Source organism: Crocodylus porosus, unplaced genomic scaffold (genome assembly GCF_001723895.1).
Source record: "Crocodylus porosus isolate Cpor-Errol unplaced genomic scaffold, CroPor_comp1, whole genome shotgun sequence".
Taxonomy (NCBI): domain Eukaryota; kingdom Metazoa; phylum Chordata; order Crocodylia; family Crocodylidae; genus Crocodylus; species Crocodylus porosus.
The window spans coordinates 11,163,501-11,179,800 of NW_017728914.1; the positions used below are offsets into that span (position 1 = coordinate 11,163,501).

General features: G+C 37.4%; 1 protein-coding gene across 3 annotated transcripts in view; it reads right to left on the reverse strand.

Annotated features, from left to right (window-relative positions):
• Nucleotides 1-16,300, reverse strand: part of TENM2 (teneurin transmembrane protein 2) — a 1,069,972-nt gene that overhangs the window by 113,287 nt on the left and 940,385 nt on the right. For all 3 annotated transcript variants that reach the window (XM_019534873.1, XM_019534872.1, XM_019534874.1), the window contains 2 exons: nt 11,412-11,612; nt 9,554-9,739 (listed from right to left, as the gene is read on the reverse strand). In XM_019534873.1, the coding sequence (XP_019390418.1) occupies nt 9,554-9,739; nt 11,412-11,612 (387 nt within the window). The remainder of the gene's footprint in view (nt 1-9,553; nt 9,740-11,411; nt 11,613-16,300) is intronic.

Below are 16,300 nucleotides of genomic sequence, written 5' to 3' on the forward strand. Positions count from 1 at the left end.
AAAATTGACTAAAAAAAAAACCACAAAAAGAATTACTTCTACTGGATGGGATTCTCCTAGCAAGCAGATTGCATTTGGGGAAAGGGTCAAGATAGGGAAGGAAGAAACTGACAGAAATTTTACAAAGCTTTATTGAATCTGAATGACACAAGATGCAATTTACCCTGCTGCAGACAGGTCCCCATATCTTTCACTTGAAACTCTTTTTTAAAATTGCTATTAAAGGCTTAGGGTGGGGCTCAAAGTCTTGTGCATAGCTACTCTGTACTGGGTTGTAGAGCATCTTTATTCACAATCAAAGACAGTAGGTAGCTGTGAAAACAATGAAAAGCTGAAATTTGGAAATACATATTTAAAAAATGGTCTAACTGGTACCTGTGGCAAAACTGTTGAATGATATTACCTGTGTAAGGATTGTAGGGAAATTGTTTCAATATATTTATGATATTCTTTCTTTTTAACATATTGTCCAATTTGAAAAACTGCAGGTTCATAATTTCAAAAGCACCAAAACTTAAGGACATGAGTCTCTCTGACTTCCAATGCATTCTATTTTAATTGAAATCTTATTTAATTGAAATAATTTAGGAGCAAGGAGTTGAGAAAATTCAACAATACAAACACTTCTAGGATGCACAGAGTATAGGCATCTGAGACTTAATTTTTAATTTTTCATGCTTTATTACAAAAGAATTTGTGGGAGGATCAGATGGAGAGAAGTTTCTTACATCCATCTGAAAAATAAAGAGAATGCAGTATAAGCAGGGCAGTGCCACAGATTTTCCCTTTCCCACTCTCTCATTTTATTAGCACAAGGCCTTTATAACATTTTTTAGCCTAATTAAACTTCATTGCAAAAGGCCACCTGGAAACTGCTGCTGAGCACCAATTGACTCAAAAAGCTCCACACTGGCACTGGTTGTGCATTGACAGTGCCTTGCTAAGGGGAAAATAACCAGGAGATGTTATATCATGACAACTGTGCCCCTTTCAAAGCTATCACGATACTTGTCAATCTATCAGCAGGACACAAACTAGCTATGAGAAGGAAGGAAGATATACCTTCCAACGAATGTCAAGATTTCCAAATCTGATATGCAAATCAGAGTGAAACCTATACATTTCAAAAATTTCCACAAAGCAAAATTTTAATCAAGATACTTAATTTTAGCAGAAACATTTTACTTTTACTTTTTCAAATGTGTAGCATGTTATGAAATGTAAAACAAGTACACTGAAAAATTACTTGAAAACAAAAAATTGGAAAGTTTTCTTCTGAAAATAATGAAAAGATCTGTAATCATTGTTGCAACCTCCTCCACCTCCACTCTTCTTCTGAAACAAAATATCAAACTGGATTTTGTTTTGTTTTTTTCTACCCTGTGGTGTCAAGTACAGGTTTCAGTAAGTGAATGAATTACCTGGTATCAATGCATTCAGAACTGAAAGACATTATAACAGCTTGGATAGGTTCTGTATATTTTGCCATTTTGGAAATTTTGGCAGAAGCACATATTTTCAGCAGAACTTGGTTCCAGTGAAAGTTTTCTGGCCAATTCAGATTAATTGATGAACAGTGACCATAACTATTCTTCATATAGTCTCTGGGTCTTCCATGTGGGGAGGAGGAGCTAAATATACAAATGTATTTAAAATGTAGGGAAGTGCCTAGTAGAAATGATACATGTGATTTAGCTGAAATGATTTAGGCCTTTAATTCCCTTTGACTTTTAATGGGGTTTGGTGCCTAATTTGCTTAGGTGCTTTTGCAAATCTACTTGGTGTCTATTTATATTTTCAGGTGGCAAACAAACCCTTAGGAACCAGGGCTTAGAAGCGTAAGAACTGCATGACTGTAAGGGGCTCAGGAATAGGTACTTTTTAAAAAAAGGGTCCTTTTGGTAGTCTTTCATAAAAGGGCAGATACACTTTGGACTCTCATTAATGCACTATTGCAATGTATAACTCTTTGCAAGTAAACAATACATATATTCCAAATAGCAGAGTCTATTTGGATGTCACCAATGACCCCTCACAACCATCTTAATGTCTTTGTTATTTCATATCCAACTATACCATGTAATTCACTCACTTGCTGAAACCTGTGCTTGACACCACAGGGTACAAAATAACATAGAAACAACATCTTTGGAACATTAGGGGTTGCTCAGTGCTGCAAATATGCCGAAGAACTGCAAAATCAGTTTTGCTCTTTCGGTAGTTAGATCAGGCTTGATCAATTTTTTCCTTTTTCTTTTTCTTTTTTTTTTTTCGGGGGGGAGGGGGTTGTGCAAGCTCAAAAATTGGCCAGAAATCAATACAAAACGCATAGAAGCCCCTCCAAATGAAAGAAATACCGTGATGTAGGCTGGGAGGTTATTTACAAGTATCTGTTGGGTACTTCTTTGAAAACCTGGATGAAATGTAGGGTGCCTGGCTGAAAATATACTCATTATCTTTTTTTGGCTTATGAAGGAGGAAATAGGGTCCATTTCAGAATATATCCTGTACACAGAATAAAATAAGTGGCCTGACATAGCTCAGCAGCATGTTCCAAACCTTTACAGGGAACCCACAATAAGGAACATAACCAAAGAACTCTTCCTAGCTTACTTAGCTTGCTTTTTAGCCAAGAAATATCTCCAGCTGTCCCCCACGCAAGCACCTTTGAGATGTACAATGAAAAGTAACTTATATGAAAAGTACCTGTTTCTCAGACTCCCTGATACTGAAACCTGTGTTCCCATGAGAAAATTCTACAAATACCTGGTTGTAAACTTGGAAGGAAATACGATAGCCTGCTTAGAGGCCCTAAGCCTCTTTTGGGAAGGACACAATATACATCTAATACATAAAGAAATAGTTATGACAGAGTTATTGAATTTAGATAATCTAGTACTGGAGAAACTGTTCCAAAAACTTTACTTATGCTTAAGGCATACAAACAATAAATTAAACCCTGGTTTCTCATACAGAGATCATGAAAAGACTTGTAGATCAGAAACAGCTCAGCATGATGTTGGAAGTAACAATTATTTTTCCATATATCACAGAGCTTGAAGAATGAGTAGCCAAAAGATATCCCTGAAGTGAAGAGTTTAGAAGGCTACAGAAAAGGTGGGACAATTACAGAGAGAATGAAGATATCCAGAGTTGCACAAATTGCTTGGGAGGCCTATAAAGCTCACATGCTCAAGGGCATGAGAGGGATTCAGGGAAGATGCTTCCTCAGTGGGTGGGCAAGTATAGAAGTGCACATTTACAAGCTACTTTCACTTTTACTGAAGGATCTAGATACTGGCCTGGACTCTCCAAGAGTCTGAGCCAATACAGGAATTGCTACATTGCCTTAGTTTTTACATATTATAGTTGTGATGCTCTACCTACCAGGGAGTCTGATGCCTCCACAGTAAATGCTTCCTATTAAAATATGTCTATTTTAATTCCAAGAATAAAGGATTCCAAGAATAAGTGCAATGAATCTATGTGCGTTTCTTTGCTCTTGAAGCATTAGAATCTTTGCAAAAATTTCAGGCCATCCTATTGTAATACGTAGTTTGGGCTTAACCTGGATACATTTTAGTCCTGACCCATTGCTTTCCTACTCCTCCGTTAGGTCTGCTATCCCCAGGTTTCTTGGTATTTTGGTGTCAGTTTTAAACATTCCTGGAAAAGGCCCTTTCCTTTTCACAAAGCTTGATAGAGTTTTAGGGAAAAGTGATGGCTCTGTATAGAGATTTACTAAAAATAAATACTGGATTAGTAATATGTCAGTCTTGAGAGTATTACTTATTGGGCAAAAAGGTGGAGAACTGCTGCAACACTTTACAATGGGAACTTCTTCAATTTCAATCTATCTAGGTTTTCAGAAAATTAAAATATAAATTAAATTTACACAGAATGGCAATAATCAGTGAAAATAACTCCACTTAATTCGTTTGATTACTATTACTGTTTGGTATTGAAACAGACAGAAAACAATGAGGAAATCTATCTAGTAACACTCAAAATGAAGTATAATACCATGTCACTAATAAGTCCATCCTAGCAAGAAACTTGCTACCAATGCTGGGATCCTGCAATCTTTGTTAAAGAAAACTAGTGCCATGTAGTAAATTAACTTATATTTTGCTTTAACATGTTGTGCATCTTTGTCTGTTATAGATTAAATTTAAATGGCTAGAAATATATATCTGAAAAAGGCTAATACAGCCAGATCCCTCAAAATTGCTCTCCTTTGTCATAAATGATGCTTTCCCACTGTCTTTTCTCACACACTTCTTCCCACCTCTCCTGTAAATTGCCTTTCCTTGTATCATTATTGTTGTAATTACTTCAAGAAAATCAGTAAAAGAAAAAATTCTTTGACACAAAGAGCATTCCAACAGGACAAAACTACCCCGCTGTGTCAGAATACAACACAAAGCTGCACTGGGTAGGGTTTTGTTGATTATTGACTTGGTAGCTAGAAAAATGAAAAAAAAAAAGTATGTAGCAATCTGTTTGATGATATGTTGTACTCTCCCTTCCGGGGAAACCAGTGAATATGCCCAGAGGCTGCAAAGGGCACCTTCCCAATATATCCTGCACAAATAGTCTCTCTAAATCTCAATCAAAACTAAAACTTCCTATCTGGTCCTCATATCTGGTAGAAGTCTGTGCTTCAAGGATGGGATCCCAAGTCTTCTACCACTTGAGTGTAAATTTCGTTCATGGTGTTAAGTATCTGAAAGTAACTGTTTTTGATGGGTGTGAAAGATTTGGAGTTTTCAGTTTAACTCATTGTGGACCAAAGTCTACATCACCAAGTAATCATATGTGGCTGAAACAAACAAATTACCGTAGGTCAAACAAACGGTCCATGTTTGAAACTTGATGTACTGATTGGTACTCTCAGTAGAGAGGTCAAGTGCTCAGTGTAGGAGATGGCATCTCAGATGGTGTCTTCTGCAAGACAGAACTGAGGCACAGGGTAGGCTCTGTCAGAAATCTGGCACTTATGGCCAAGGCACAAATGAATTGAGGGGCTCAGTCTCCAGGGCTGTGAAAGGTGACACCCTTCACCAGTACTAAAGTAATAAAAGAAACAAAAATTGTAGTACTCAAGTTGACCAACTGTAATAACTGATCATATACAATAACATTTCTATGTTATCAAATACCTCCAATCACAGTCGCCTGCCACTATGTTTTGCTTATGTATCCATACATAAAAAGAAGGGTTGCCCAGCTTCTATCTAGGGGTTTATATATAAAATAACAGGAGAGGCAGTTGAAAAAAATGTTCAGGGAATAGGACTTACCAAAGGAAGACTGGTGCCTCCACTCCTGTGGAAAGAGGTCACCTTATTCATGGCACAAAACATAGGCTGTTGTATTCGTATTGTCTGATTAATTTCCATTCTTGGACTTCATAAATACTCAGTGTGTTTATCCTGGTTCCATTGAAGTCAGTGGAGTTTTGCCAATAACTTTAGTGGAGCCAATATTTCAAACTCAGTTCTGTTGAGACATGGCTTGCAAAAGAATGACATTTTCAAAGTGATGTTTCTGGCTATTTTTTAAGGTTTCTGTCCATGCTATATTTCCTTTTCTTTGTCATTACAACGTTCCCCTTGGAAAGAAATGAATCCCTGCACCCTGGTAATATGCAACAGTTATAGCAATTCAAGTTTCATTTCTGACTAGCTGATCTATTTTAGGACATTAGGGTTTAATAACAGTTAATGCTTAGACATATCAAAGAAAGAAAATCTCTCATAATAAAATTCAGGCATGAAATTGGTCCAAGATTTAGCTACTGCTGTACCTAGTCTTTCTCTGTTTTATTAGTTTTGCATTAACTTCTTTGTCCTTATCTAAATTTTCCCCTATTATTTAGTTATAACCTCATCCACTATTGCAATCACTTATTAAGCACATCAGGGCACATGTATCTTTTTAGATTGGGTAAAAGATTCATTTTCTTTATTATTGCCATCAGACTAAACTATCTGCCTTCCTAACTACTAAAGTAGGAAAGTGAAGAGTGATGTAGAATGCAGAGCTTTGCTTTGCTGTACGAATCAGTTATGTAGGACCAGTGACTTTTTTTCTTTTCAGCTATTCTGCTCTCCATTGACATATCAAAGTCTGACTACAGCTTTTCTTTTATACTAGTACTCTTCTATTCTTATACTTTATCTCTACTGCTACAAGCAGAAAACCATTATTGGAATTCAAAACATGTTTTTCAATGAGCTAACACTATGATTCTTGGAGACTTTTCAGAGTTCCCTCGTTAGAATGCAGTAATGGAGTAAGAAACAACACTTTTTGTTGAATTTAGCCAGAGGGAATGTTAGCTGTAGCAGTCAGTACTGAAATGTCACACAGTATACTTAAAATATGATTTAGTTTTGGCTAAATGTCTGGAAAGGAATAATTTGGCATCAAGTAAAAGAAAATAATATATTCTGAGTGAGTGTGAATATCTCCAGCTTGCTACAGCCATCACCTTTCCTCCGCCACATTAGTCCAAAGTGTTCTGTTCCTAAAGAAACTCAAGGGAAAGTAAAAAATATTCGGGTATATTTCAAATTGCTCATTTCCCCACAAAATAGAGCATTTGCCCTAATTGGTCTTGCTCTGAAGCCCAATTAAAGTCGGAGAAGTCTTTTCATCAACTTCAGTGGGGTTTGGATCAAGGTCATAATCATTAGAGGCAGGTGCGTATTCAGAGTAAATTATTCATTTAATGAATTTCCCTTCTTTTTCTGTTTGCAAACTATCTGTGAGCAATTTACAATTTTCTCAGATTTACTGAAGAAGAAATCCTGGCCTATGGCTGTCCCTAAGCAGTTAATTTTGACTACTCAAAATTCAAACTGCTGTTTATTTCAGAGGAGGGGGATGGGAAAGTGAGGGCAGACACAGGAGCTGAAACATGTCAGATGGAAGGTTTTCTATGTGTTGACTCTCTGAATCAGGTTGCTGACATAATATCCTCTTTTTTAAGCTAAAAATTCACTGAATACCATTACCAGCAGTAAGCCAGTTTCCTAGATTTCTCGCTGAATGCCAAGGCAGAGAGGAAACAGACAAAGACCAAGTGAATGTGTGTAAAACCTCAAAGACCTGGATAACTTATTCTCATGTTAAGCTTTCAGTCTCTCTTTGGCAACAGCAATTCTTTGGGAGTAGTTATGCCCTTTATGCTGTACTCACTGATAAGTGTTCATCCTGGCCCCCAAAAGCTAGCCATACACTAGAAATAAAAAAGAAAGAGCATCCTGTTCTCTTACCCTCTGGTGAATTCAACTGCACCGCAGCAATATGCTGTGTATGTACAAGCACGATTATATTCAGGCCCAGTGATAAAGAAAGATGGAATTCCTTTTCAACCCACTCATAAGAATGACCATGTATTTGTCTACATAGCTCATTATTTATACTGAAATGTGGGGTAATTACAGCTGTAGACCTGAACATTGGGCCCTAGTCCCATCTCTGCTACAGATGGACACACATAAAAGTTCAAACATGCCATTTCAAGAAAAAGCTAGCACAAGAATAGCTTATTCTCCTCAGAAGAAACATCTTCGCCTCTCTCTTGGAAGAAATGTATGCATTTCATTCCTTTGAAAACTAGGGTAAATATCCCTTTACAGGCCATCTACCTTTTTTACAGGCCATCTACCTTATTTACAATTTGAGAGATTAATAAGTGCACAGAAAATAACACTAAGCACAAAGCTTCCTTGAACAACCTAAGAAAGGCATCTTTTTGTATGCACAGTAAAGTTAATGTTAGACATTTCAGCTATATCTAAACATAGGAATATATTTTAAAAGATTACAAAGCCAAACAAATTCAGCACAAGGGGGAAAACATTTTTTTGAATAAGCAATTACTGCACAATTGGAGACAAAAGGCAGGGTTGACAATTGTTTGGATGTTTTAAAGGTCCAGGAATTAATTAGCACAGTGATCAAATGTCATGATTATCCTGGAAGGAAAGTACTGACGGGGCAGAAGTGCAGAGGACAAAAGTGAAAAAACCGCTCAGCAGCATTGTTGGTGACAAAGTGCTGAATCACAAAAGCTTTGATTTAAGTGATATTAAAATACAGCATCAGAAGCTTGTGGCACCACAACTTCAAAGAAGATGCCCTAAAATGTATAGATTACTTATTTATAAAGGTGTATTTTTAGTATCCAGTCAGTAAGTTTCCCAGGAGATTTTCACATCCAGAGAGATTCAAAGGGAAACTTAAAAGAAAATCCACTCAAGGGGTGCAAAATTTTGACCAGGGTTTTAGCTTACGAAGAAACAATTCACTGGTAATAGGACTGTCCCATTAGGGTCCCTGATTGCCATAAAATCTCAATTCGTATACTGCCTCTTTGTTGTCTGTTTTACAAAATACTTTTTAAAGGTAATTAAAATCATGTTGTCTATGTTTTTTACCCATTTTTACTTTTTAAAAGGATATTTGATAGTAAAATATGTGCCCCAGGGAAATGGAAAATGGACACATTTGTCTTCTAAGAGAAAATCATGCTGCTTTCAAAGTGCATAGCCTTTCAATTTGCAGACACATTCCTTTGTTCCAGATCATTTTTACTCAGATTTCTTAGCAGAGGCGAGCCCAGTAAGAAACTCACTCTCCTTCCCTTTTGCCCATACACTGGAAAAATAGTGAATATGGCCTTACCTTTCAAAAGAGTCTGAGCAATACAGTATGCTACCTAATTCTTTGCAGGAAAAGATAAAGAATTGCATTTAGCAATAATGGATTTCTCTTAAAATTTATATTTAAAGCATTTTCATTTGAAAGGATATAGTATCTTTAGTGTGTGTGTGTGTGTGTGTGTGTGTGTGTGTGTGTGAGAGTATAATCTTTTTGAACTTCCCCGGCCGACATATCACAGTTGAGATGCAATCGCGTTAGTCACGGCACTCTGCATGATGCCAATGCTGTACTGAGCAGCATGCTATTAGGAAAGGGTACATCAGCAGGCTGCAGTACTGACTAGGCCCTCCCATGCTGTGACTATCTATATGCAAACACCATGCCCACTGTCACAGCACAACAAGGGAAAATGCTAGGGAGCTATTTCTGTAACAATGGGAGCACTTATTCCTCCTCAACTTGACCCCTGCTCTGTGTGGTTATTGTGGTGATGTGTTTCGGATGTGATGTATAATAGCAGGAAAGCACTGAAGCATCAGACCAGGAAATTAAAAAGGATCCCATTCACACAAAGAAATGTTTAGTTAAGTTTGAAAAGCTTGGCTCAGATGGTACCTTGATGGACCATTTGTTACATCTTTACTTATTAGTGTCCATTTGCATTTGGGTTTTTTTCAGACTCTGTTTGCTGTTGATTTTAAATGATTCCCAGAGTTCCTCTGCATTCCACCTTAGATTCTCAGAGGCAGAACTGATATTTGGAAGCACTAGGGTCCTTAAAGGAACAGCCTATTACAATACACAATAGTAACTATGTTTCTACGATTTATGAAAAGAAAGCAATATGTGCCTGTTTCGGTGCCTGTCGTTTGCCTACCAATGGTGCAGTGCTCCCCATTCCAGCCCTCTCTGCATTCACATTTCCCATCTTTACAGGTTCCATGCTCTGTGCAGCGGGGATGGCACACACGCTGGTCACACGCCACTCCTGTCCATCCTTCTTCACAACGACATGCTCCGCCAATGCACACACCATGAGTGCCACAGTCCACAGAACACACTTCTAGGAGGATAAAAAAATAAAAGGATGATTACAGCTGAATACTGTCATTGTGAACTGGGCAAAGGAGCAGTGGGAGCTTAAGATGAAAAGTAACACAAATTGGCACCTTGCTCCTGTAAACTATATGCTGTCAGCCCAGCATGCTCATATTCCCACCAAAACCAGCCTCCCTCCACCCGTTTTTATTAAAAGAAAATAACAAATTCCACAACCTGAATGCTGCACTGACAGGTCCAAAGCTGACTTCTTTGTTCAGTGCAAATGAGTTTCCCCATACAACTCCATTCACATGCTTCAGGCCTAGCATGAAATAATTTCTACGGGTAAGACTATAACTCTATTTCTATGGCCTCATCTGCACGTTGCACTTAAGGCATGATTAACTGGTTAATCACGCCTTAAGTTGTGACCCAGCTATACATTCAATCAATTAATGGCATGATAAAACAAGCAATAAGCCACAAAGTTATTCCAGAAAAATGGTAATAACTTTGGGGCTCGTTCTCATCATGCCATTAGTCGAACAAAGGGGCTCCCAGCCATAGGGACGCACCATCTTCTGCAAGCTCCTCTGCTGCTGAAACTATTAGTGGAGCCAGGGTTTCAAAGAACAGGTTCAAAGTACTATTTCTCAGAATTCTAATCTGAAAATTCATATTATAATAAAAGTGAAAAGAAAAATTCCAGGAGATAAAATATTTTAAATTATTGTTTTTCAAATAAACTATTCAGTGTTTCATCCAAATTGTAAGCTGATCTTCCTGACTTCTCTGTTGTCACGAGTACAAAGTTCCAGGGACATTCAGCTAATTGCATCACTAGGCAAGCTGGATGTTTTGTATTTACTCTACAGATATCTCTTGATGTGAAACTAATTGCTTAGATTCTTTTTCTGTTTGAACTGCCGAAGAGAAGAATTTTCATTATAATGGTTTTTTGCTGTTCTATGACTTTTTATGAATGAGTAGTACATACAAGGTTCCTTCCAACTCTAAAGCGTTTTGAAAATATTAACAGGTTATTGCCTACTAATGCAAAGCCTTACATTAACAGAAAGAGACACTGTCACAACCCACACAAGTTTCAGTCTGGGAACAGTAACATTACATTTCCTAATTCCAAGCTTCTAGCCCTGCACTGAAAATGCTATAGTACGTAATATTTAAGGAATAGCTACTTACCCATAGTAACTAGAGTACAATATACTGTATTTACTCAAATATAAGATAAGGTTTTCCCCCAAGGAGCGGGGAGCAAGAGCCTGCAGGCCCTCTAACGCTGGCCCCTTTAAGGGAGGTGTAAGTTGCAGGGGGATCAGGAAGTCTTCAGGGGAAAGAAGTGGATGAGGCAGAGGGCAAGGGGCTGTAGCAGTGGGGTGGGTGGGATACAAGAAAGCTCTCCCGTACTTAGATTCTATCCCTGAAAAATTGTAACAAATGGATACATTTTCTATGTACAAAATGTAATTATTAGGGGGTTGTCTTATAGTTAGAGTCTTCTTATATTCAAATAAATATGGTAAATGACTTCACTGTCCAAACACTGAAAGAACAATTTATATTTCATGTAAATTATTCGTATTTTAGGTTCTTCCTTGACATCAGAATGTTAAACAATACAGTAAATGGGAAAGAAAGATTACCACAAATCCAGGCAGAAATATTTTTCTTACCAACAGAGCAGTCAGGACCCATCCAGTTGGGATCACAGCTACAGAGGCCTGTGTCAGAGAGGTAAGTACCATGCCCACTACACTGGTCTGGGCATTGTGCTCTGGGAAGCTCACAGGTTAGGCCACCCCAACCTGGGCTACAGAGACATTCGCCATTCACACAGACACCATGATTGGAGCAGGTTGGATCCAAACAATCAACTAAATAAAGAAAACAAAATACATTTTGTTTGAAAAGGGTCAGTTCGCCCAGCATGCCATCTGGATGATACGGCTTGAGAGAACAGTGTTCTATGATGTGTACATTGCTGAGATGAAGGACAGTACTGTTATACTGCGAAGTAGAGTAGGACTTAGATTTTTCATATCTGGGAGGTTTGCAACCTGCTTAATTCACAATAGATTGTTGAATTAAGAATGAGCCACTCAGCTGATTGCTGCAGCTTTTATTTCAAAGAGTACTGCTTCTCCACACCGTTGGAGTCCTGCGCTGTTGATCAGAGAAGTAGTGCCCTTGAAATAAAAGTGGCAAATAGCTGGAGTGCCTCAGCAGTCCCCCCACAGCTGCCTGCTCTGGCTATATATACCCCTGACCAGTTTGCAAACTCTCATTTTTACAGGGTTTAGGAACCTCATCCTATGGAGAATCTGGATTCTACTCTATAGCAAACTCCTGCAGTTGCTCTTTAAGCCACGTACAAATCAATCCTAAGAACTGGAGAGTACAAAAAATACCATTCTACCTGCTGGGACATGAATGCCAGAAGATGAAAAAGATAAAACAGAAAAGATGCATCTTAACCTGACTTTGGAAGAATAAAAGAATGAGTGCATTAAAATAACAGTGAAAATAATATTTTAAATCTAGAGGTCCATATTCAGGGCATACTTCTGTTGAATTAAACTGAAGTTTCAAAATAATTAATACAATTCAAAGCTAAATAGAAATTGAGTAAGTATAATACTTTACATGGATCCAAAATACCTTTCTTCAGAGGATTTCAAAATAATTTACCAAAACTAGTTGTTAGGAATATTACTATCGTTAGTATATAACACATTATAATACAATCAAACATATAATGTAATAGATAGCAATATTGTAGATATGTCTACATATATCCTGCATATACAATACAATTATAATAGAGTAATATCTGTACTGTATCCATTTTACTAAGTGAAGGAAAATGGAAGTACAGATTTACTGAGTCAAATACCCATAAGTTAAAATTTTCAAAAACACCCGTATGACTTTGGAGGACAAGTCTGATTTTTAAAAGTAAAATAGAGGCTTTATAACCTAAGCTTCACTGAGACTCCTAAGTCAGGCAGGCACCTTAGAACATTTTATTCATAGGCAGTCAGTGGCTGATCTATGATTAGAACAGGAGTTCCAGTTTTCTGAAATCTGTTCTAACCACTAGACCACATTCCTTCTCTTAACAGTGATAGCTACTGCTTCAACTATTTCTCAAACCAAAAAAAAAAGAAAACAAAGTTATTTAAAATATTCTTTTTTGTAAATGGCGGAAAACCATCCATGTGGGATGAGTTGCCATCTTGGATCTCACTGAGTGATGGAGTGTGCCAGCTGTATCAGAAGTGACATTTTAGTTTCAAGTTTTTTACTTTACAGCGAGTATTTGTTTAAGTGAGCTGCACTCTATTGTAAAATGTCAACCTGGAGGTTTTATAAACAGCGTTTCACTGCAGAAGTGAGGATCAAGGTCAAAGTGATGTCCTAAGTAAAATAAATTCATCTCATGACTAGCGTACATTAGTGCACAGCTGAAGAACTAAGAATGATTGGCGTTCACTCTTGAGGCTGTATGAAGTTTGGAGTGTATAATGAAAGTGATTTATCTCTCATCTTTCCCAAAGATGGCCCTTCTGAATTAAGGAAAAGCGTTTCAGTGAACCTTATATGAACAATACTTTACTTTCAAATTTTGGCTGCTCCCCTAAACACAGATTCATATCAAATGCATTATGAAGTTATAGAACATTTAGAAGTAGTATATAAATCAGATATGACAAACAAGATTGAAGCAGACACATAATAAAGAAGACAAAATAGGAATTATGAAATAGGTCTGACTTTAATTCAGATTTATTTCCTATAGAAATAAATGACCATGGTATCTTTGGCAAGATTGCTTACTATAATGTGATAGCACTGACAGGATTTTTTATCCAGTTATTTAATTCTGGAAATTTTGTATATTACTAACTACAGGGAAAAGAAAATAATTTAGTAGTCTTGGTCAGTCCCAAAGTTCAGAAGTTTATTTAAAGTTACTGACATATTTTGGGTTATGAAATAAGGCGGATATTTCTGGTGAACATATTCCCTTCTTGGAATTTTCAGTTTTCTGGCAGACTCTCAAATACTTTCAAATGACAAGATGGTCTTATCCTTATTGGTATTTTTTCTGAATCCAGCAAATACAGAGATATATGTAAGCAAGTATACTGAAACAAAGCAAAATACAACCAGCCACTAACTTACTTTTTACTGTAACTAATTAAAAAAAATTCACTTTATTTTGCATTTGGGATGCAGATTAAGGTTCTATCTTATTTCATATTATTTTCTGTCTTATTTTATATTATTTAATCTTTATAACACTTAAAATAAAATTTGAAATGGTAAATCCCAACACTATTTTTTTAAAGGGTACAAACTCATTACTTTAAATGTATTTTTCTAATCTCATAAAGCACTGGTAAAGACTAGGGCTGTGTGAAGCTTTGGTCCCTAATTCAATTCAGCAGAGATTTGGCCCAATCTGGTGGCCAAATCTCTGAATCTGAATCAGGAAACACTTTAATCTCTATGAATTGAATTGGAACCCTCTGAATCAATTCAGAGAGAGTCGGAACGATTCGGCAATTCGGACGTAGACAGAGCTTTAAATGTTTTTTCTATGTACCTTAAGGTACCAGATGTGACTCATGAATGCTGTAATGCTGGGGTGAATGGAGCATCCAACAAGAGTGCAGGAGGGGTCCCTAGTATGCTTGGTAGCAGACCTGGAAGTGGAGCAGAAGTACTTCTGGTCCACTTCTGTCTGCCAGGGAGTGCATGGGGATTAGCCCATGCCCCCCATCTTGGAGACTGGTGCCTCCTGGGTCTGTGGGGGGTACACGGGGTCCCCCTGTGGCTGATCGCTGAGCTGGGGAAGTGCAGGGTAGGGGCCCTGCATGCTCCCCAGCAGACCTGGAAGTGGACCAGGAGTACTTCCAGCCCAATTCAAGGTTTTCTGTTGAGCACGTGGAGGGCCCCCTGTGCGATGCTCCATCTGCCCCCGCATTGCAGCATTCACGAGTCACGCCTGGTACCTTGAAGTACATAGAAAAAACATTTAAAGCTCTGTCTATGGCCAAATTGCTGATTCTTTGAGTAAGCATTGACTCTTCAGATTCAGATTCAGCTGAATTAAATCAGGGACAGTGATCTGAATCAATTAATTGAATCACTGTCCCCAATTTGGGCTGAATCCAAATTGAATATGCCTCATTTTGCACGCCCCATTTTGCACTCCCATGGGGGAGCTTTCAGGCAAGTATCACAACCCCTTAAAAATGGAAGCAATAATAAATGCAATGTAGAAAGAATGAAAAACACATCCCTCTTCCAGATAAATTAGCTACCTTTCCACTACCCTGAATTATGGTATACAGGCAGAGGGAAAGCAGCTGAGATTTATTATCACTGAACAAGCCTGTCATCAACCCCCCCGCCACCCCACTTATTTTATAGAATAATGTTTGCTAAACCTTCTGCCTATTGTTCTAGGTAAATATATTTTACAATTATTTAATTCTATCAAGTGATTAAGTAATAGCTTTCAGACTTCAAAAGGAGTTATGGATTCAAATTTAGTTTAATTTATAAACAATATTTTTAGGGTTGGTATCTTGGGACGGATCCTAAACTGCCATATACTAGCATAAAATGGTTAACTTCGACAGAGCTCACATTTACAGCAGCAGATGTTCTTGCCCCAAATCTTTAATAGGGGTTACAATGGTATTTTATAAGGAGCTTCTGTAGTGTTTAAACAAAGGACAATATGCTTTAACAGTTAAGTATATGAGACTTAGAACCCACAGCCCCTTGGCAGCTCAGATCATTAGAACTCATTTAATGTTGGGCCCTCTGTAGATTTGACAAAAAGGGTAGTGAATGCAATTTGTATCCCTAAGGACAAAAAAGGAGGTCAAGGAGTTTTCCGAATAATATGTACTATAAACCCCCCAAAGAACCATGAATTACACTTATGAAGTTAAATGTCATTGAAAAATGACTCGACCATGAAACTGACAAGAAAAACACTGTTAACTTAACCTAATTTGTCAATTTCACGTGTCTCCCTCCAAACCACATTGAATGAAATCTGACAAATATGCCATTTTATTTTCATGTGCAAATCTGTTAATAGAGCAACTGTGTTTATGCAGCAAAAATTGTGAATCACAAATATCGATTTTGGTGCCACTGCCATTTCAGGTAAATTGTTTGAACGGTATGACCATGATGAATATCAGAAATAAAAAACTAACTGGTGAAAATATGCTGACCCATAGCTTCTAATTCCATTTCCTACTGGAAGAATAGCATATGAATCAACCTGACCCATTCTTTTGGGAAGTACAAATCAATAGAGATTTCATACTATAATATAAATTCAGATATGTTTACTTGTTTTGTTGTGTTGTTAATTCATTCAGAAAATTTAAATAAGACTGGATGATCACTTAAATCTGTTGAGAAACCACTTCATATTCCACCCTTTATTCAGTAGCTCCTGAATTAGTGTGCAAAATATTTACAAAAGAGAAGAGATTTTGAAGTAGCAATGTCATTGCTATGAATTTTTTTT